Raw genomic sequence first — 24,501 nt, forward strand, 5'->3', positions numbered from 1 at the left:
AAACATTTGCGCAAGTGGAGAGCACTCCAATTTTAGACCGACGATATTTAAATATTATTTTTTATAAAAACTTAAAATAATTTGTACCAAATCAACATTAACAAACGATTGATTAAAAGCATAAATTAAACAAAAATAAGTAATACATTTAAAAACTATGAATAAATTAATCAAAAACTAGGACAATTATATAAACCGATTTAAACTATATAAACGAGATAAAAGGAAATACAACTATTAATATATATTTTCTTTATAATTGAATATATTTAATAATTATAATATTTATATCACAAGAAAATGAAACTCACCAATTAATAGAGAATATATCAAAAAAATTTTACCTAAGCATTTGCAGTTTACCTAGATATTTGTAGTTTTATCAAACCGAAAAATTTTACTGTTTAAAGTTTGCATAAATAGTAAAATCGAAAATGTAATAATAATAAAGCAAAGATAAGTGTTATTTTTATGTTTGTTTCTATTCTCAGTTCTTGATCTCTATAATGATTAATTAAATTTGGAGTAGGAATGAATTTCTCTTTCTCTCATTCTAAACTCCGAATTTTACAAGTATTAAATTATTTTCTGAATGAGATTTTTTTTTAAAATTATAATTTAAATATTATTTTGATCATATGCAAATTGTTTTTTTTTAAAGATTATTTTGTTTAAATAATTTTGTTCTGATGCGAATATCCTTTTTATTTATAAAAATTAAAATTTGAATAAGTATTGCCTGTAAAAATATTAGGTATGTATTAATTTTTTTTCACTACAACATATAATGTTTCACAATCTTTTAACTGCTTCATATAGTATTAGGCAGGGATGTGAACCCGAACCCGGGTTCAGGAATTATAAACTCTATTTAGAGGAATTTTCTATGAGAGGTCCAAACCCGTCCCTGGTCCGTTTTACCCCGGGTTCTGAGTTGTTCACAAATCGGCCTCTGTTTGGTCTGTGGTATGAAAATGCCCAACAATTTTAAAATTTTGAAGGCGGGTTCGGATTCGCATCCCTGGTAGACATTCCTATTTTCTCAATTTTAGTATGCAAAATTTTCTAAATAACTAATTTGTTGATTTTTGATTTGGTTTGGATGTATTTAATTAATTTAAATATAATATCGCTACCTACCCATGAGTAGTTTGATAGAAGGGTCATTATTCTCATATAAATGACCAAATTTATAAGGTTTTAATTTTATATATTATTTATAGAATTTAGGCATTTGAGTATATTTTAATGTATTAGTAGTTATAGCCTTTATTATGAAAAATAGATTTATGTGTTGTCTTGAAATACAAGTATTTGCAAATTGTTCAAATCTATTTTTTTTTTATATATATATATCATTTTAAGTGTGAGGGATTGTAAGTTTTTAAACAAATAGGCTTTACAAATTGAAATGGATTCTCGTTAGTTTATGATTTAACTTTATACATATTTGGGATAGGAAAGTATAATTATAAAAAAAAATCATTTTTGACAATAATTGGATATGGATGACTTAATTATGCGATAAAAATTATTTGATACTTTTTTCCCGCCCACCCCCATTATATTAAATCTAATAACCTTGTTTGAATAACAATATTTAAACCTTTTGTATTTGTGTTTTGAGTCAAAATGGAATATAACATCTTTCTCTTCTGCCTCCAATCCAGCTATCATCGAGAGTTCAGTTTTGGCTTCATGTAGCCTTTTGAAAGTCTGTTTATAAATTATATTAAAGTTAAATATGAAAATTGTTACTATATATATACCTTCTTAGCATGGGATATAGTTTTTAGTAAGATTATTTGTATATCCTCGTTATTAGATATCATTAGAAAATTTCAATTCTAATTAATTTATAAATATAGTCTTTAATAGAACTATAAACTTTTCGATGATAGCTAGTAATAATATCGTTTCTAAATCATTTATGTTTTGTATTCTAAAACAAAATAACGCCATTTTACGATATAACTTTGCGTTAAATAAGATAATTTACATGGGATCGTTTGAAATTGGTGAAAATCTTTTTTTTTGCGTTTTTAAACATGTAAACGCTTCGATTTGAATATGATAATTCATCAAAAAATTTATTTCATTTTTTAAAAATTATTCTAATGAACTTTAAAGGGTCTGAAAAAATAGGTATATATATATTGTTAATGTGGAAAGTCGATTGACTTGAGATAAGCACCCTAGAGGAGAATAAAAATCGTTTCTCGTGACTGAATTTTTCACTCCTTGAAGATTGAGGTGAAGTCGAAGGAAATTCTAAAGTTTATGGAACTTTTCTATGTTTACCTTAAAGCTATTTTAATATCAGCTTTCGAGTTAAGTGATTGACAGCAAAATACTCGATAAAATATCACCATATTTTAGCTTATGGTGATCACCTTGACTCTCTAGTTTTATAACTTACTAGTTAATTAAAAAAGGAGTCTCGAAAGCTGACGTTGAGCGGATACCCATTTTGTATTCGGAAATAGATAGGGTCAAACATCTATCATATATGGCTATCAAACATCGCGTTCAAGATATTTTTACCTCTTTTAACGTTTAAGTAGCATACATTTTTCTCAAAAAATAAATAAATAATGTTTTTTTTTAAAACATTTTAATTTTATGAAACGTTAAAATTTATAAGAAAAAGTATATTTGCTTAATTTAATATATTTCAAGAAAATATGTTTCTTTTTTTTATAACATCTTAAAATCTAAAATTGCGATTAAATGAATATCAATATAATCTGTAAAAGTTGTAAAATGGAAATTATCATAAATAGATTATTATAAATATTTAGTTTATATTCTAATAAAATCCATCGTTTTCGTTTCGCTCTCAATAATCTGTTAAACAGAAATTAAAACTCCTTTATTATATAAAGTTATAAACGTAACCGTGGGGGGGGGGGGGGGGGCGATTTAAAGGAAGGAAATTTGCCTTTTCTCGTAAATATTATTATAAGCAATAACACTTCCCCCCCCCCTCATGTATACGATATATTTATATAAACATAAGTTTGAGGGAGACATAAGTAAAATTAGGTTGTTAATTTCCAAGTGGCTAGTGTATGCCCTTAAAAATTTGCAGTGCAAGGATTGGTGTCCTTTGTTATCAACCAGAGCTTTTCAAAGGGTAGATTGGGATGTAACGATATTACAGCTAAGACAGATCCCAAATAATATCCTGAGTTCTTCAGGAGAGATGTACCTGTTTAAGTTTAGACAGGGAACGGCATCGTTCCTTTCGTATCTATTATGATTATAAAAGAAAATTGGTAGGTTCTTCTGATTGCGGGTTGAAAGGAGAAAATTGACGGAACATACGGGGAGTTCGAATTTTTTTTAGAGGAAGCTTGTTAGACGAAGTATGTTGGCTTAATATATTATTGTCCCATGTGGTAAAAGCTAGAAAATTTAGGTCGGGTAAGAATGTTAATTTTTAAAAAAATTATCTTGGTTTATTGAACTTTAAAAAAGAATCTTAAGGGAAATGCCAACTTTTGAAAATATTTTAATAGAGATTTATCAGCTAAAATTTAGAACCGACTCCGGGAGTTCATATATATGATTCTGGTTCTTAGATTAGCCACTAAAGGGGTAATGGTAAAAAACAGAAACAAACCCAAAATCTCTAAATAAAACGTATTTATTTCACTGATATTTCTTATAATTGTTTTTTATGACCTTTAAAATTTGGTTAATACAAGATTCATCCACAATTACGATATCAAACACATTATAAACTTGACTTAATTTTATTATAAAAGCATTTTTATTTCACTAGGTTTTAAGGCATTAAATTATGTATAAACAACAAAATAAATATTTAATAATAAAATAATCAAATAGGTTTTTATCTAATGTTAAAAACAATGAATCTTTTAAAATCAGACAGGTCTCTGTCATAAAACGGTATTCCTCGCAAAGTAATTTTAAAGCTTTGCGTTTATATAATGTGTCCATCAATCAATACGCCTTCGTTCGAGTTTTATTTCTTCGGAAACTCGCTTTTTCATTTTCTTAATCAATACCCATATTTTTGAATGTTTATTGCTATATAGATTAGAAAAACTATTGCTCGATCCTTCACATTGATTGTTATTATACGTTCTTGAAAGGGATAGAGTATTGTGATTCACATCTCAGATTTCCATCGGAAATCTAGGCTCAATTTAACGTTTCTGGGTTAGAGAAAGCGTCTACATGAGCATTGGGGTAGGAACATGCATCTAATTTATTTGCGGGGGGGGGGGGTGTATGGGAATTAAGAGAATTTTATACTTATTTTAAAATAGATACAATAATTTATATATTTATATTTCAAAAATTATTCTCAATATGTTGAAATATTTTAATTTTTTTGCAAATATATAATTCGGACATATCAAAAGCATTGGCTAAGTAGACATTGTTGTGATTGTAACATTTTGAAGAATTTAGAATAAGAATTGGAAGATTATAATCGTTGTCAAATAAGAAAGGTTAGAATAAAATGATACTAAATCAGACTAATATCCTCGTTAGAACTAAAATGATACTAAATCAGACTAATATCCTCGATTATATATATTTTTCTATAATATTCGTCAAATCAGAAAAGTTAGGACTAAATTGATACTAAATCTTTATTAAATAATAAGTTAAAAATTACATCCCCTTATTTGACAACGATTATAATCTTCCAATTCTTATTCTAAATTCTTCAAAATGTTACAATGATGTTGGAGAGTGGAGGCGACAGGGCAATTTCAACAATTCAGTCTAATTAACTCTGAAAAGAGATTCTAAATAAAGGGGGAAGGGGATGTATGAGATGACTATCGACACTAAGACAAAGAATGAGAGCAATAAAACAATGGTATCAATATTAATGGTCGTATTTCGGAGAATTAGTCGTTTAGCTAAAAAGAATGCGTCACAAGAGATAGTTATACGTACAAGTGATCGATGTAGCTAAAAGAAATTCGTTATAAATTTTTATTAAAGATATACGTTTAACGGTTATTTAAGTTGATAATATTTAGGAAAATATAAAGTTGTTGATTAACCAAAAAATCTTCATAAAGAGAAACGGCTTTTCGTCATTAGAAAATTTATGCCGCAATCGAGCTCAATTAGAGATCGGATTTTTATTTTGGATCAAAAGATACAAGAAATCATTATCGTATAAGAGATCTTAAGGCAAAGTGGATATATTGACAAGCGACTAGGGAGAACAAAGGGTCAAGACCAGGATGCTATCGTTAATCGTTGACAAATTATAGCCAATTGCTTATCAAAACTTTAATATAGGATAAACAATCGATGATCTTAGAAACAAGAAGTCGTGGAAACAATCGTTAAGCGCAGATCAAGCATAGCCTATCGTGGATCGAGATAAAGCACTTATCATTAGTTACAAGAGAAGGACGTTAGAAACAAGCAAAGGATTAAAATAATCATTGACTAGTAATCGTGAATCGTTTAAAAGCATGCAATCAATTCCAGACGAAGGCAAGAAACAGAATCTACCGGAAGAAGTAATTGAATACATGCACGACTATTGGTCTTTCGCAGAATGTGGGGTCTAATCTAATATAAGTGGAAAGATGTTGTGATATTCAAATGATTTAAAGAAAGATGAATAAAAAAGAATGATTATTCAAATTAAAGAAAGTTCAAGATTTTTTTCAGTTTGTTTGTAAAACATTATGTAAATGAATATTATAGAAAAGTATATATATTCGAGGATATTTATATAGTGATTGATCATGATTTTACGAACTTAATTTTAATTTTTTATTATTTTAATTTTTTTTTAATTAATTTAGTTTGATTATATTTTTAACTTATTATTTAATAAAGATTTAGTATCAATTTAGTCCTAACTTTTCTGATTTGACGAATATTATAGAAAAATATATATAATCGAGGATATTAGTCTGATTTAATATCATTTTAATTCTAACCTTTCTTATTTGACAACGATTATAATCTTCCAATTCTTATTCTAAATTCTTCAAAATGTTACAATGATGTTGGAGAGTGGAGGTGTTATAGTTTGTATTTAATCTTTTAGGTTTTGAATATTAGAAGTTTAGTTAACATCATTATTAGTATTAATTTGGTTCTCTATTCAAATTTATATTTCAAATATTAGATTATAATTTTAATTATTATTATTACGATTAATTTTGTTCGCCATGCAAATTTATATTTCGTATATTAAATTATAATTTTAGTTAGCATTATTATTATTAATTTTTATTCGCCATGCAAATTTATAATTTTGAATTTTTATGAAAAAGGATTTTTAATGGCTAGCAAAAAATATATAAATAGCCAAGAAAAATAATTATAATACACCGATGATATTTTGATTATTAATTTAATATAAGAATTTACAGACGATATTTTGATTATTATTTTGGATTTGATAGAAGTTGAATAAAGATTAAAAGTAGTGAATTAGTATTAGAAATTATTAATAATTATATATTTATTTATTTATTATTAATTCCATAGATATTCAGTCTCTCCCACTAGCCTCAGCAATATAAATATCAATCCCATATTGGTACAGACAGCTACATATTTTTATGTTCGAAGTCCTAAGACATTGAGAGTAAGAGACGTGGAGGGGACAAGGGCAGTCATAAGATTTGGTGTGCGGGCTAGCCTAGGATTTTGATTATGTTGACTAGCTTTATCTGTGGTAAACTGAAGAGTAGAGAACCTAAAATAAAAGGCACACAGTAGGTGACACAAGTCAATTTAATTGGCATCCCTGGGTGAACCAATGTGGTTGTGGACTTGAATTAAAAAGACGCATATCATTCGCTTCAAACAATAATCTGAGTAATCACTATTTATTAATGTAAGGGCCAATGACATATATAATACGTAGACTGACGATTCATTCATTAAAATGCACATTTAAGCGTAGTTAAAAGAATATCAGCTGGACCCGCCATTTTGGTAACACATATCATATAGTAATTATTCTCATGTTAAAAACTACTATTAAATTGATAACTTGCTTCCTTATTATCTCGATGATCCGGTAATTCTTTAATAAAGTTTGCATCAGACATAGGAATAAATTAGGCTCTCTAAAATTTTAATAATGATTAGTGTAATCAAGATGGCGTCTCCAGCTGATTTGCATTGTTGTACACTTATAATGAACGAATTGTCAGTCTTGGTTTCATATATGTCATTGGTAAGGGATTAATTTTTAAAAAAGATTTTTAACAAAATCAAATTTTATGTAAAAGCCAAAGTTAAAAAATAAACATGCTCAACACTACTGTTTATAGGTTTTTTTATCGATTCTATGTGCTAATCATTTTTAGCCAATTGTAACATCGAAAACCTGGCGGGATTATGTGTTCTTTTTTTTAAACAACCAATATAAAAAAAAAGCCTTTGTTCTACAAAAAGTGAAAACTTGATTATCACTTTCGAATTTTGTCCTAGTTTATTTTAATCAAAAGAGAGGAGCAATTAAAATAGCCTAATTAATTTCGATACAATGATATATTTAACTGTATCATTGTTTCGATAACAAAAAAGTGATGGCTATTAAAATTATTTAAATAAGTTGTTAGCAAACAAAATGAATCTTAGAGAATCAAGTATGTTTCATCATTTTCCCTTATTTATTATAAAAATTAAAACAAGATTCAGTGAAAGATTTAGATAGTAAATCAACTCACTAACCACTCAGGGATATTTTTTTAATTTGTATATATTTTAAAAATTAGACCTTGTAACATATAGAATGAAGATGCAAAAGAGTATTTGTATGTAATTTATTTATAATAGAAACAATAAATAATCAATAAATTTTTGTAGGGAATAAAAATCTAAATTTATGTTTAGAATAAGGGTCAATAAATTTATGTCCAGAATAAGAGCAATAAATTTAGGTTTAGAATATGAATAAATAAATTTATGTTTAGATTTGTAGTTTTGTTATATATTATTAAAATTACGATTATTTAAGAGTGTTAATGGGCTTTGCTAAATCCTAAATTACTTTTCAGTACTAATGCATCATTATAAATTATAATTGATATTTTATTTTTGGTAATTATAGGGATGACTTATCCAAAAGCATAATATTCGTGCTTATGAATATTATAACAGACAAAATTTTAAAAAACATTTAGACCTCAAGAGAACTAAGGAATTAAAAATTTTATATTTTGACCCCTCCCCCTTTTTTGGAAATAATAACTATTTTTAATTTAAAAAAGAATCCTTTAAAATTATTTATTCTTCGTAAGTAGGCTTTTTATATTTTATAAGTAAAAATTTGTAAACTCAAGATATATAAACCACATTATCAATACCCTTATTATTTTTTTAAATAAAAAATACAAATATATATACAAATTGAGTAACAAATAATGGGAAAACAAATTGTATAAAATATTCTTCTCGTAAATTTAAACGTTAACATCCCATTAATACCCACATAGGCATTGTTTCAACGTTGTCGTTGACATTTAGTTACTTTTCTTAGTAATAATGGCTTCGACCCTAGAAAAAATACGCTTGCAAACTATGGACGTAGTTTGTTAGGATAATTAACCTTTGGATATTGTGGAGAGGTTTGGAAGACGTTTCGAGTCTCTAGATCACCAATCTATTATATCAACGAATGATAGAGCTACCGGATCCGCTAAGCATTTTTTATTTCTGCAGGAGCTAGATTTGATATAATGTAACAGTTCCTAAATATAAAATTAACTAATTATTACATCGTCATATCGATTGTAAAACCGTTTTCCTTGCAACCATAAACTTTAGTAATTTTTTTAATATATTATAAACGCATGGTGTCTATATTTATAAATGTTTAATAAATATTCATATTAACACCAATAACTATTATAATTTATGTTTAATTTAACATAATATTTAAATTTATTCTCTCCAATAAAGTTTCAAAAATGTTAGATAGGAGGTTTTATAATGAGTATGCTATATAAATATTTATATTCTTACATCATTGTAGATACTAACAGGCATGATTCATTATTTTCCTCCTTTTCGAATTCATATTTTATAGTTTTAATTCTTATAAAGGGAACAAAATTAATATATGTTGAAACATTAACCTACATGTACTGTAAATAAGCATTACATATTGACTTGAACTTCATAATTAATACTTGCCAAAGTTAGACAAACTTTCTAATATTTTATCATTAAACAGAAAAGATAAAAAAATTTCTATAAGAATCGTAAAATAATAAGATTAAAAAATATTTTGAAATTGGGGAAACCCCTTAGATGTAATTTATTAGAATCACTATTCAAGTCTAATGAAATATTTAAAAAAAGTGATTGATAAATATAAATATTAATAACTCATAAGAGAATATATTTTGGCGTAACCCATATATAAATTTCGCCAGTTAGGATTAAGGTTTAACTAATGAGCTCAATGATTAATATATTAAGCATGTACCTTATCGCGTTCCTTGAGACCTGTAGAAGAAGCTTAGAAAAGGATGGAAGGATATTCCAATAAAACCAAATGTAAGTTAATTAATCATTATATAACACGTATCATTAATCATTATATGACACGTATTTCAAGAATTGCAGTTCAAATGATTGATTTCAGATTTAAAATTATTACATATTTCACTATAAAATCTAAATACAACTCATAATAATAAGATTGGTTGTATAAAATCAGGCATAAGTCTTACAAATATAATTTAAATAAATAAATTAAAAGAATAAATTTTTATAACAATTAAATTTCATTAATTTAGAAGTTTAGCGCAAATAAATTTTTTTTCTATAAAATTTGCACCAACAATTTTTTTTCAAGGATAACAATAAAAATCGTATTTCAGTAAACATTCTTTTACAATTAAATTGCATAAATTATAATATATATATTGATAGGCACAATTAGTGTTATTAATTAGTCGAGTTCATTCGATCCCCACTCAATGTCGTTAGTCGACTAACTTTACAACTCGAGTCGAAATCTAAGAACTAATATTAAAGCATTTAACCATTTCCTATAACTACTTGTTCAAATGAAAAATTATTATTTACTATACAAAACTATTTAATACAACCTTGGCCCATGGACTAGCTTTTAAATATATATAGCTATCATTTCTACACCAGATGATGTCATAAAATAATGATTAAATAATATACAAACATAAAATGTGACCATTTTTTACATAAAATTAATTTATAATAGTTTTTTTTTAGCAATAGCAAACTATATGATTAGTTTTAACGCCATCTCTTTAAACGCTTTAAACTGAGAAACAGCTGTTATATTGTCAAGTTTAGGAAAACGTAAGAAAATGTAAGCACCTTTAATAAAAATAATTTCAATACGTTTAAATTTGATGGTATACATTCGTATATATTTATTATGATACTATCTAAAGACTAGTCATATAAAATTTATAAATATAAATAACTAATAATTTATAAAACTAGAAATATCACAGGTTTAGTGTTAAAAAATAAATGCATTTAGTAAATCAATATATTATATTATTTTTCATATTTTATCTTTTTTGAGCTCATTGGTGGTGTTAATAAATTATTTATGGACATGCTATTTTCTATATTTTTAAGAGGAGTTTCAGAAGTACAAAAAGTTTCTTCAATGAATTTACTTTCTGATGTATTTTTGGAATTTATCAATTGTGCCTGATGCTATACATTCATAGTCTACAGTTTATAATAATTATAAGTTACCAATAAATCAAGTTTTATAGTATGAATATGAATGTGTGGTTTTTCTAATTCAGGAATAAAGTCAATTGTTGCTATTGTTGATACATATTGATTAGATTTAATTATTACATCTACATAACCATATAACCATTTCATACAAAATTGTAAATCTTCATATTCATAGCCTTAATAAAAAAAAAATTAAATCATAATTAGTAAATTTTATTATACCTGTCACATCTTTAATAAAGTGATTTGGTATAAAAAATGATATGGCAGTTGCTGCAATGAGAGAATATTTATACGATAAAGATTTGATATCCACTGTACATAAATCTATAATCTTATTAAATAAAATTGTTTTCAGACATTATAAAAAAAACTTTGAGTGCAAATATAAAATTTTAGAGCTGGATACTTTGATAAACCCAGATAATTAAATTTTGATGACTATTAAATTAAGTATTAGGTACAAATAAATTTTATTAAAAATCAGCCAGATATAAGTTTATAAAAAAAATTACTTAATAAATATTTTTATATAAAGCTTAGCCTAGTATTTTAAAAATTTCTTTATTTTTAATAATTTTGCAAATTGTTTCCATAAGAAACAATCTCATGATTTAGCCCATAAAGTCCATTTTTTATATATAAAATTTATATATATATATTTTTAAATATAATTTTTAATATATTCATATTTGCTTTTTTAGAATATATTTTATATCGTATATTATTCTTAGTTATAAATTAAAATCATTTGAAATTTTCTATTTTAAAAAATATGGTAATAAATGTTAGCTATCGAATTAGGTTGAGCAGCAGGTTTTTATACCTTCAAAAAATGCATTTGAATGAATTAGAGATAAATCTGGATCTTTTTTATTTCAGACTCACACATTCTTTCTTTCACTAAAAAATTCACACATGATGTTAAAATATTCAGCTCTACCCATCTTACAAAAGGCAAAATTTTTTATTAAGCCTAAAAATTCTTGAGCTATTTTCAAAAATGTTATAATTCTGTCTTATTTTTATAATTTTACATGAAATATAATTGTTTTATACATCTTTACAGTAATAATTTACTAATCAAGTTAAGTTAAATTTATAAATCAAAATATTTAAATTTAAAGGATGAAGATAAAATGCCAATATTCTTTTTTTATATTTAGTTGCATTGGTTTTTCCTCCAGTAAGCAATTATTGGTTATAGATAATAATTGCTCACTGTAAAGAAAACTAATTAATTGGAGCTAGAAAATAATTTACTGGTTAATTGTATCAAAATACATTTTTTGGTATATTCAAATTTCATTATTTTAATAAAATGTTAATGGAAAATATTGTTAATTTGTTTTTAAAAAGGATCTTATTTTATAAATTACAAAATGGATATTGTGGAAATCATATATAAATGAAAATCATAATGAAAAGTAAATATAAATTTGTATGACTCAATATTTTAGCCAGAAGAACATTGCCCTAAGTATCGAGATTTCGGTAATAGATGTCCAAACCTTTGTTCCTTCTACAAACAAAATCTGGCTTGCCTAACATTATTCTAGATAAAATACTGAGTTAGCCTTTTTTAAAAATCGGCTCAAAATGAGAACAACACTACTCTAGATATTACACTTGAAATCTTGTTAACATTACACCAAACCACATTGTTTTTTTTATAAAATATTTTTAAAACCCAATTGTAATGTAAATTCATTTACAATAACTAATTAAAAAATAGGATAGGATATGTCTTTGTTCCTCATAGAAAAATTATAATGGGCTATAGGCAGGGTTGCCAGATATTATTCACTTGAAAACGTGAGTTTTTCTTTTAATGGTTTTAAAAAAAAATTTTTGAATAAATATCTTAATTTTATTATAAACTTGTAGAATAATTAAAATTAAGTAACAAAATAAACAAATATAAATCTGTACTATTTAATTTTTTAGATATCTTAAATTATGCTAATCATTTAAAATTCATAAATATATTTTGAAATCCATTATCAACAAGTTAGAAAGTATTTATAACTTTTTTGTTCTGTTTTTTTTGAGATTTTATTATAACAATTTGGATATGGTTCAGAGAATTCATGGTTTCAGTTTAGTTTGGTTTAACTCACTAGTAAGTGCAAAGTCCTCATATGTTATCAGGGTAAAAGTTGTCATTGGAAGAATAGCATATTGAAAATGTTTATAAATATCTTAAATTATAGATTTTCAAGGTCCTGCTCATTTTGGTCCATAAAAAATTTTTTAAAATTTTCTTAGTCCATAAAAGCCAGGCCAGGCTTATTATAAAATGTCTGAGCCAAAATTGTTAAAATTTTTTAATCTTCATATTTCAGCATTATTTAATGCTCCTTGCTCCTCAATATCTATCTATTTTTTTGTGCCTGCTAACTGTATTGTGTATTTGTAATTTAATATAACTGATTTATTTTTGAATTGTAGATTTAAAATAAAGAAATCAAATTTTTAAGATAACTCAGATAATTGCAGGGCCCTGTCTGATTTTAAGTCGATTTTTCAAAATGGCGAACTCAATAATTCATCCTTAAAAATATTACGCAAGCCTAAAGGTTTTGTTCATAGAAGGAAAAAAGCTCTATACATATTAACGAAATCTCTAGGCTTAGGTAATATTTTTCCGACTAAAATATTGAGTTAGCCGTTTTTCAAATCGGCTCAAAAGTTTGGACCAATTTTTAGTACAAATCCAGATATTATTCACTTGAAAACGTGAGTTTTTCTTTTAATGGGGGGCTTCGCCCGCCATACCCCTAATTTATTCTTCACAATTCGTTCAAAAAGACCGTAATTTTTCTCAAATATGATATTGAGAGTATAGTAATAAAATGCTATAATGAATTTAGCAACTCGACAAAAAGAGTTACAATTTTAAAAGAATTGGTAGAATGGTGCGATTTAGAATGGTCAGAATTACTTTGCCATGTTCCAACATGCTGGCTTACATTAATCCCAGCAATGCGGATGCTTAAGTATTTTCAACCCCTTAAAGAATATTTTTTATCATTATTAGTAACCCCACCAATTTTGAAAATATTTTTTGAAGATGATTTTGCAGAGGCCTATTTAGGTGTTGTTGTTCTTAATGTTGGCACTTTAGTTAATAACATAAATTTACAATTGCAATCTGAAGATGTATTAGCAATATATATACATGATCTTATCCTAAAATTAAAGAATTCATTAAATTTAAAAATTCAACAAAATTTTTATGGGAGCATTTCTAAAAAATTTTTACAACATATTGAGTTAGCCTTTTTTCAAAATCGGCTCAAAACGAGACATTTAATAAAACTAGTTTGGACCAATTTTTAGTACAAATCCAGATATTATTCACTTGAAAACGTGAGTTTTTCTTTTAATGGGGGGCTTCGCTTCCCATACCCCCCAATTTGTGGGCCTTCTGTCAGGGATGTTGATATAACATACTAATCTATGTTAATATATTATATTTAAAAAAATTTTAAGACAATGAAAATTCAACTTCTTTATTGATTTACTAATCTTATTATAATGTATAATTTTCCATGTTATAAATATCGCATAATATTAATTATTATATTTTATAGATGATTTTAAAAGAGGTAATAAAGAGTTCCCATCAACACTGTGGAGATAAGCTGAGAACTCTTTACATGAATAATTAAAATTTTGTTTCACCATAAGTTCCGCATCCAATGTTGATAAATGTAATCGATTGTGTTCTTTTCTCCAAGCAGTATTCATTAAACTGAATATTATCTCGGATGAAGCATTTGAATGCGGAATAGAAAATATAAAATCGCATATTTTCTCTAACAAGGGTAAATTTTTATTAAAGAGGAATTCCATCTATTTTTCTTGGACATTCATAGGATTGTTTTTTGATAATTTTTCTTCATAATATGAATAAAATTGGGAATATTCCTCAAAGAGAATATCTATATCTATATCTGGTATTTTATAATTAATAATAATTTTTTTGTAATTGCTCAAATGCTGGACATTTATCCAATGTGATAGGGCTATGATATTTCCCTATATTATCTATTATATCATAATGTTTTTCTACATAATCTATAATGATTCATTATTGAAATTTATTGCCTTTTCTACATCATTATTTTGTTGTAAAATATTTTTAGAAATGCTCCCATAAAAATCTTGTTGAATTTTTAAATTTAATGAATTCTTTAATTTTAGGATAAGATCATGTGTATATATTGCTAATACATCTTCAGATTGCAATTGTAAATTTATGTTATTAACTAAGGTGCCAACATTAAGAACAACACCTAAATAGGCCTCTGCAAAATCATCTTCAAAAAATATTTTCAAAATTCATGGGGTTACTGATAATGATAAAAAATATTCTTTAAGGGGTTGAAAATACTTAAGCATCTGCATTGCTGGGATTAATGTAAGCCAGCGTGTTGGAACATGGCGAAGTAATTCTGACCATTCTAAATCGCACCATTCTACCAATTCTTTTAAAATTGTAACTCTTTTTGTCGAGTTGCTAAATTCATTATAGCATTTTATTACTATACTCTCAATATCATATTTGAGAAAAATTACGGCCTTTTTGAACGAATTGTGAAGAATAAATTAGGAAAAACTCTTTTCAAGTGAATAATATCTGGATTTGTACTAAAAATTGGTCCAAACTAGTTTTATTAAATGTCTCGTTTTGAGCCGATTTTGAAAAACGGCTAACTCAATATTTTAGTCAGAAAAATATTACCTAAGCCTAGAGATTTCGTTAATATGTATAGACCTTTTTTCCTTCTATGAACAAAACTTTAGGCTTACGTAATATTTTTAAGGATGAATTATTGAGTTAGCCATTTTGAAAAATTGACTTAAAACACAATACAGATAGCAGACACAAAAAAATAGATAGATATTGAGGAAAGGAGCATTAAATAACACTGAAAAAAGTAGACATACATATTAAAAATATGAAAATCAAAAAATTTTAACAATTTTGACTCAGACATTTTATAACAAGCCTGGCCTGGCTTTTATGGGCTGGGAAAATTTTAAAAAAATTTTTATGGACCAAAATGAGCAGGACTTTGAAAATCTCTAATTTAAGATATTTATAAACATTTTCAATATACTTTTCTTCCAATGACAACTTTTACTCTGATAACATGAAGATTTTGCACTTATTAGGGAGTTAAACCAAACTAAACTGAAACCAAGAATTCTCTGAACCATATCCAAATTTTTATAATAAAATCTCAAAAAAAAACAGAACAAAAAACTTATAAATACTTTCTAACTTGTTAATAATGGTTTTCAAAATATATTTATGAATTTTAAATGATTAGTATAATTTTAAATATCTAAAAAATTAAATAGTACAGATTTATATTTGATTATTTTGATACTTAATTTTAATTATTCTACAAGTTTTTAATAAAATTAAGAAATTTATTCAATTTTTTTTTTAAAATATATATATAATGTTAGTATGGGTCATTAAATATAATTCACAATCTATAGCTTATGAAAAGATAATGAACAAACATTAATTCCCAAACTGGAACAAAATGATATAAATCTTTTCAAAAATAATTAGAATGAAGCACAACTATTTTAAAAATAGCTAGATAGATAGTTCTGCATTCTAAAGGCAAATTAAGGACAGAAAGGTTCTAGGAAAAAGCAACTAAGGCAAAAAGACACTGTAGAAAAAAACTAGAAGGTAGTTCAAAATTCTAGAATTGAAATATGAATAGAAAGGTTCTAGGAAGAAGCAACTAAGGCAAAAAGACACTGTAGAAAAAAACTAGAAGATAGTTCAAAATTCTAGAATTGAATAGAAAGGTTATGGACAAATGCAACTTAGATAAAAAGTCACTAGACAATAATAAAATTTTTTTTAAAAGTTTAATATTTTTAAAATTATCTTATTATTCAAATATCTAAAATTGTATATTTTTGTCTAAATTTTTTCCTAATTTTATTTAAAAAAAATTGGGAAGGTGTTGATCTATACCAAAGGCAACAATAGTCATTTTCCATATTCAGGAATGTAATTTTGCGATTATTGATTCCTTGCCCAGATTGAGCTTTAAAACCTGTTCAAAGTCTCAGTTACTAGGGTTTAGATGAGAAAATTATAATTAGAATTTAATTTAGTGATAAGGAGAATGTAATTAGTGATTTTTAATTCATTTAACTTCATAAAAATGTGTTTCGAATATATTTCTTAACTGAAAAAATTTGGGCTGAAAAAAATTGATTTAGAGGGCTTCTTTCCAACTCTTTTTAACTTACGTTAAATGTTTCATATTTTATTTTTCAACTCTTTTTAACTTACGTTAAATGTTTCATATTTTATTTTTTACAGCATTTTTATTTATAAATCTATTTAATTTTTTTTAAATATAATGTTTAAATCATAAGAATTGCAAAATTTTTTCAAAAAACCACCTAAAATCTAGACTTAGTTCCTATTTTTAGCTAGCTAAGTTGTCTGGTTCCTATTATAATATTTTTTTAAGCCAACACATTTTTTAAAAAATAATACCATTTTACACTATATTCTAGGGTAGATTATGTGGGTTTGTAGTTTTTGAAGTATTTAAGGTAATTATTTTTAAAATAAAATAAAAAATTATATTATGTTTATTTTAGATTTCTATTTATTAATACATCATACAATTTTTATAAAATATTTACTTGAGCAATTTGAATGTATGAGTATGTGGAACATGATTTGATATTTTCAAACAATTTCTCATTGTTTGGCTGTTGTTTTAAAAATATTTTATGGGATAATATTTGGAAATAGAGGCCTAACCAATCAATGCATGTCATTATATTGATTTCCCAATTTAGCACCTTAAAATTATATTAATTTTTATATACTATTTATTATACATTTTACCTGTAAGGAATATAATTCTTGTAATAAGATATCTTCTTGTAAACAGGCATGGTCCGTAAAATAAGCTAACATTTTAAGCCTTGGAGGATAAATTTCCTGTTTAACAGTTATATATAACAAAAAAAATGTATTATGATTTGAAACTTGAATTTTTGCAGCTATAAATAAGCTTGTTATGCCTATGAGTTGCAATATATTTCTTTTAATATTAAATTCTCTGTAAATATAGGTATTTACTAAATGCAAAGTTAAATGGTAGGTGACTCTTTTCAGGTTCATGACCCCACATACCTTAATATGTTTTAAAATTTTTATTTATTATTTTATAAATTACTTCACTCAGCCAATCAAATAAAACTTGTAACATGTGATTATTGAGATCTGGATGATTGTTTAACAAATTGGCCTTTGATTCTAATCTATTTTCACTTTCTTTTAGTAATTTCCATAACTAAATGTTATAAAAAAAACAAATCAGTAATTCATTTAAGAACAAATGATTTTTAATAATACATTATGATTATCTGCCCAATTTAGTTTGGGTATAGGATTATTATCAGCTTTTTGATATTTGATTGGAGAAAATAAATGACTCTTTTCCTGAGGTAAAAATTTCAATGATTTGCAGGCTTTACCCTCTGAACTTCTTAAGATATTGTGTTGACTACTTTTCTAATATTTATTAATTAAGAAAAATGAATGTCATTACTTTTTCATAACTATTTATGTTTTTTAAAAAAATGGGTATATTGAGGCTTACTTTGAAAACAGGGCTTGTATCTATTTTGAGCGATTGTACGTTTTTTTGGTGATTGTAAATTTCGTTATCCAATTTGTTGGTTGCATTGTTGTACAAATCTTGCTGTATTTCCGCATTTTTTGCTTTCGACATCTCTATATAATGCCGTAATTTGAAGCAATTTTCTCTATTTTATAATATAAAACTGACTATTTTACATATTTTAGTAAGAATTTATACTTTTCAAGCTTATCCATTTCTAAATATCTCATAAATTTAAATTTTCTTTTTTCAAATTTTCCCACCTAGCTTTTGTTTAAAAATTATCTTTTAAATCTTAAATATAAAAATACATTTCTGTGTTATATATTATATTAAAAATAATCTCTTTAAAAAATATAAATTTTATTTATTTTTTTTCAATTTGGTAAAAAGCGCCAAGAAAAAAAAACCTAATAATTTTATAATTATTTTCGCGCGGTGGCAAAAATATTTTTTGATTTTCATATGGATTGATGTTGTAATTGAAGTGTTAAATATTTATTTTGTTTTTCAAAATAAATATTTTTATATAATATTTAAAGAATAATTATATATTAAAGAGCATTAAATATTTGTGATTTCGAATATATAAAAATTTTGCAAGTAACATTCTATAAATAATATAATTTATTAATTAATGATAAAATAATTTTATAAAAATCATTTCTAATAATATAATGGAGTTTACATTCGAATCATATATGCATATATAAATTTGTATTTTTACATAATAATTTAGCATTTAATACATAAGCGTAGCCAGGTTTTGCTAAGTGGGGGGGGGGGGGGGCACTAATAGTTGGGGGTTTCCTCCATATATTTAATTAAGGTTAATTTATTGTAGGGGGTTTTCACTTTTTCTTTTTTAAAAATATTTTTTTAATTATAAATTTATTAATTTTCCTTTCATTTTCTTGTTTATTTATTTATAGTAGTATACCGTACACATGTTTTAGGGTGGAAGCTACTTAGGGGGAAATTTGAATTATCTTCAAATAATATTCATAAGAACAGTCAAATTTCCGAAGGAGAAAATTTTCTTCATCATCAATAGATATTTATTTGTTATTCCTAGCCTAGATCTTGAGGCGTGAAAGAGTTTAAATTTGAATTTTTTTGTGTTGGCTTATAATTTTTTAATAACTGTTATTTTTTTAAGGAGGATAGGGGTAGATTCAAATTTTCTGTTTACGCTTAAGGAATATACCATTTCTCGCGACTTATGAGTTTTTTAATTTGTACAATTTTCATAAAATAAACATTGTTCATTTTTTGAAGAACCGATTATACAACATGGCGAAAATTTCAATGTGAAACAATGCCTTGACAATTACTTTTATGTACAAATTGAATATTTCACAGTGAAGATATCTCCTTAATTCAACCTTAAAATGATTATTATTAAAATTTAATAAAAATATTTAGTATTAATAAATAAAATGTATGTATTTGTTAGTTTATATTTTAAAAATACACCATTAAAAAAAGGCATCAGAAATATATCTATTTTTTAAAATGAAATTTATATCAACATTGGCAAGCCCTTTTAGAATTCTATCGGACATTTTAAAAACTGATGCTGGGTACCTACGGATATAAGGTCTCGCGCCCTTATTTATTTTATTATGATTGAATTTTATTTTATAACTAATTTTATTATTTCTAAATATTTTGTTTCTCAGGTAAATATTTGATATGAATAGATATAACATTTACATAACCGCTCTCATAGCTGCCATAATATTCTTTGGGATAAATATATATTTGGCATTTTATCAAAGTTAAAGTAAATTTAATTGGTTTATGCATGAATCATTCTTGATATGTATGAAGATATGGCATGTTATATATATTAATATTGTTTAATAGAAACGATACCACTTTTTATACTAATCAGATTGATAAATTATGCTACTTATTTAAATTTTATTACTAACCCGAATAACAAATTATAATTTAACTATCTTATTGATTTAATTGATAACTATTTATTATCAAGTTGGAATTTTCAGACCAGAGGCTAACGAATCTGGTGATAGAAGTCAAGTTAATGTTCAAACAATAGTCGTTTATAGTTATATGAGAAGTGGTTCTTCCCTGGTTGCCAATGCGCTGAATATCTTCATGACAAATGCTTTATATTTGCACGAACCTACCAATTTTTTTTACGACAGATCTAACAGGTTGTTGGATAATAGCATTATCAGATTTGACTCACCTTCTTCACATTTAAATACTACTACGATCGAATGGACCTCCCCATTTACTCTCCAAGTGTTTTTAGCACTACAAACTTGCAATTTTACCAATCTTGATGAATTAGGTTGGATTAATTACATGGTTGATCCTAAGCTTTATATAATGGCAAGGAGCCGAGTATATAACGAATATCTAAATTGTTCTTATCGAAAGGATGATAGTTACAAATATTTTCACGAATCCAAAAATCGCGCTTTATTATCTTACGATTGCCGCATTAAAATGAGACATATGAGCTCTGGTAATTTTACCGAAATTTGCCGAAGAAATCCTGTTAAAGTGCTAAAATTTGTCCGGGGTCGATTGAGGGACTACATAATAATGCTCAACTCTGTGTATGATGATCATCCTTTAAAATTTGAAAAAGGTTTTTAAAATAATTATTTATTTTTTTCTTTTCTATTATTGAAAAAAGGTTTGATATGACTATTAATTTATTTAAAATTTTATCTGGTAAAAATACGAGTTTTCGTTAATTCAATCAAAATCTATTTTATTTATATTTTGAACCAAAAAGAAAAATGTATATTTTCTGTTTCTCCCTCCAATTAAAACCCTTCTAAATTTTTTTAGATTTGTTATACTATGTTCTCTGTTTCTCCCTCCAATTAAAACTCTTCTAAATTTTTTTTAATTTCTTATACCAGTCATCCGTAGAGGCCAAATTCTTAATTAGTCCGACCCAAATTTAAACATTTTTCACACCTTAAAACCAGGAATTTTGAAAAATATGTGATTAGTAAAAGATTGTTAACTGAGCGTTCATAAAATTTACCAACGATTTTATGTTCATTTTTTAATTTATTTTTTTTAGAAAATTGACATGATCCGGGGTTTTGTAAAGCAAAAGTAATGTTTTTAGGACGGACCTGGTCCTGGTTTACAGATATTTTTTGTTATTATTATTATTAAACCCAACCCGATTTTACGCACTCCAGGTCCAGTTATGGGCCTAGTCACGTTTCCGATATACTCTGATAAATTATATTTGATTAAAGTATAAAATGTTTGATATTTTAAATGGGGATGTTTTTTTAACTAACCTCTATTAAAATATCTTCTCTTCTCTTAAATTTTTTTATTATTATTATTTGAATGCTATAGTACTTATAGAAAGAACTGAAAAATAATAATTAGAATATATATAAACATATAAATAAAATAAATTTACTATCACTTTATTGGATAATTAAAAATAATAAGACATAAAAATTAAAAGACAGAGGGGGTTAAAAGAAATAAAACAAAATAAATACTTTCCCAAAAAATTAGAAAGTGGTATAATATTCACAAAATCTCAATTATATATCTTTTTCTATAATAATCATTTACAAAGTCTGTTAAATAATATAATAATTCTTCTAATTTGAATAATATACATTTTTCGTTTTCACTTAAATATTACAACACCCTTCCACTTATGTTAGACTCACCATTCTGCAAGCGACCAATTTTCTTTCTATTTCTGCTTTACTGATCTGGTATCTCCACCAAATCTATTTTTCTTAATCTTTAATGTCTTCTAAGTTTTAACGACGACGTACCTTTGTCTCGTATTCTTAGTTTGTATCTGATTACCGCTTTATTGCCTTGCCTTTACAAGTATATTTCTTTTAATAACAGTTTGAAATTCTTGAATCCTATCTTCTGTGCCTTCTCAATCCCCGTTAAATGATTAGCTCTTTATCTCTGTACGCGATTGACGAACCAGATTAACGCTTGCTTTTAAAAGATTTACCATTACTAGTCAACATTTATCTATTATACTAGTCTTTCTTTACAACTTTGTTTCTTGTAGTCCGTCTTAAATTATTGTTTTCTAACGGTCTCTTGTAACTAATGATTAGCGCTTTATCTCGATAAACAATTGACGATAATTTTTCTGCGATTGTTTCCACTAAATCTTGTCCAATAAAACCATTTGTTCTAGGTCAAATTAACTGTTTGACTCTAGAAGCCATTTTTAAAATAAAAACGTAAACTTTTTTGATTTTAAGGCTAGAATATTTTTTTTGTTCCAAACTAACACCCTGATGCTTTACTTTTTTTAAAAAAATTTAAAAACGACAAAACGCTAACTCGGAATTTATGCGCCCTATAAGGGCGATAAACATTTACGGGCGGTATTTTTTATTATAAATTTAAGTAACTTATTTTGTTTGATAAGTATTTTTCCATGGTGGGGGGGGGGCACTATTTGGTGGGTTTTCTTTTACCATAAAATGATTGGAGGCCATTATGAACTTTACCATAGGCCTTTTGGCTGTATTATATTTTTATAAAAAATAATTTTGGGTTTTCGTTTATTTTATATTTTAAAAAAAATGCTCCTTTTTGAATTATTGTCGTGTCGGTATTTTAAAAAGTCATAAATGCTTATTAATTTTTCTTTCAAATTCTTCCTTACCTTAAATTCAGCTGACAGTTTTTTTTAAAAAAATCTGTTTACGTGATCCATTTTTCTTTTATTAAAAATTAATATTAATAAAAAAAATAATTGATCTCATATACTTATTTTTAAGACTCGATCAGCTGTTATATCGCGATAGCGTTACTATGAATTCAAGGTTATTGTGATATATTGTGTACCATTTTTAGGTAGAGGGGGAGTGGAATGTATTTAGGGTGTAAATTTTTATCAGCTTAAAATAATATTTACGAGAACAGGCAAATTTAATCCCCCCCCTACTCCATTGATTACGCACTTGGTCACATGTTAAGCCCATAATTTGTATATTTATCCAATTTTAAAAATATTCATTACAACCTTTTTTTAATTTTTTTAAAAAGATATTGACTATACTTTATTTATAGGTAACCGGAAATCATATGGAATTATACATCTAGTCAGGGATCCTAGAGCCATAATTTACAGCCGGATAAAGTTGCATTGGGACACCATAGAACCCTTACGATTGATGGCCAATAAATTGTGTCGCGCCATGAAATTCGATCACGCGATTCACGAAAAACGTTCCAACGACAAAATTTTGACTTTAATCAAATACGAGGATTTCGTGAACCGGCACCCAAGCTCTTTGCTCAAACTTGGCTCATTTTTGGGGATCAAAAAAGATGTTTTGCTAGAGGGCTTCGAAAATAATCGCTACTTCTATTCGAATAAAGATACCGAAAAGTATCTTAAGGAGGAAAGTTTTAACACTTACAGAAGGGCTCCCAAGAGTCACGTAAATCAATGGGTGCGGGGTCTATCCTTGACCCAAAAATTGGCCATTAACAAAGAATGTCGAGAAGTCTTACGTTTGTACAAATATCATTAACAAATTTCGGATTTCTGCCATTAAAATGAAAAATGGATGAGGATCCTTTAAAAGTTTTTAGTTAAAAAAATTATGAAATAATTGCTCATGTAATATTATATTTTTGTTTTATATATATCCCATTATTATTAAGGATAAACATTTTTATAATGTAATGTAATATGTATCATGAATTGACCATATTTTGATTTTCCAATAACATTATCATTATATAAAAATAATAAGATGTTTTTAATTTAATTTTATGTGGGAAAATAAAATTATTTTTTGTTTTTGTAAAATGATTAATAATTTATTATGAAAAACCAAATTATTCATGGGTTTGCTGCAAATAAAATAAAGATTTATAATTTAACCTCATAAATTAAAAAAAATTTATTTTTGAGAATACAAAAAAAAATTGATCTACAAATTTTTTAAGCTGTTAAGAAAAGAAAGAAAGAAAGAAAGAAAGATAGAAAACAAAAAAAAAAAGAAAAGTGATTCTGATTGTAATTTGTTTATTTTTAACTGAATTTCATTCACAGATATTTTTCTTAAAAATCTTAAGA

The 24,501-nt window shown here is 25.8% G+C and overlaps 2 protein-coding genes across 4 annotated transcripts; one reads left to right on the forward strand and one right to left on the reverse strand.

Moving 5' to 3' along the window:
* The first annotated feature begins 10,233 nt into the window (after positions 1-10,233).
* LOC135923506 (uncharacterized) lies at positions 10,234-24,130 on the forward strand. Of its 3 annotated transcripts, XM_065458300.1 has the most exons (4): positions 10,315-10,333; positions 20,093-20,190; positions 20,410-21,036; positions 23,484-24,130. In XM_065458300.1, the coding sequence occupies exons 2-4, from the start codon at positions 20,106-20,108 to the stop codon at positions 23,948-23,950; spliced, it is 1,179 nt and encodes a 392-aa protein (XP_065314372.1). In that variant the 5' UTR covers positions 10,315-10,333; positions 20,093-20,105; the 3' UTR covers positions 23,951-24,130. The 3 variants fall into 3 exon arrangements, with proteins under 3 accessions (XP_065314374.1, XP_065314372.1, XP_065314373.1); XM_065458302.1 differs by lacking the exon at positions 20,093-20,190 and having other exon boundaries at positions 10,234-10,333; positions 23,484-24,126; XM_065458301.1 differs by lacking the exon at positions 10,315-10,333 and having other exon boundaries at positions 19,942-20,190.
* On the reverse strand, positions 17,803-18,521 carry LOC135924002 (G2/mitotic-specific cyclin-A-like). The gene is made up of 5 exons (XM_065459045.1): positions 18,390-18,521; positions 18,143-18,301; positions 17,964-18,080; positions 17,867-17,920; positions 17,803-17,808 (listed from the first exon to the last, which is right to left on the reverse strand). The coding sequence occupies exons 1-5, from the start codon at positions 18,519-18,521 to the stop codon at positions 17,803-17,805; spliced, it is 468 nt and encodes a 155-aa protein (XP_065315117.1).
* Positions 24,131-24,501: the final 371 nt, after the last annotated feature.

Source organism: Gordionus sp. m RMFG-2023, chromosome 2 (genome assembly GCF_954871325.1).
Source record: "Gordionus sp. m RMFG-2023 chromosome 2, tfGorSpeb1-WG-v2, whole genome shotgun sequence".
In the NCBI taxonomy this organism is placed as follows: Eukaryota; Metazoa; Nematomorpha; class Gordioida; order Chordodea; family Parachordodidae; genus Gordionus; species Gordionus sp. m RMFG-2023.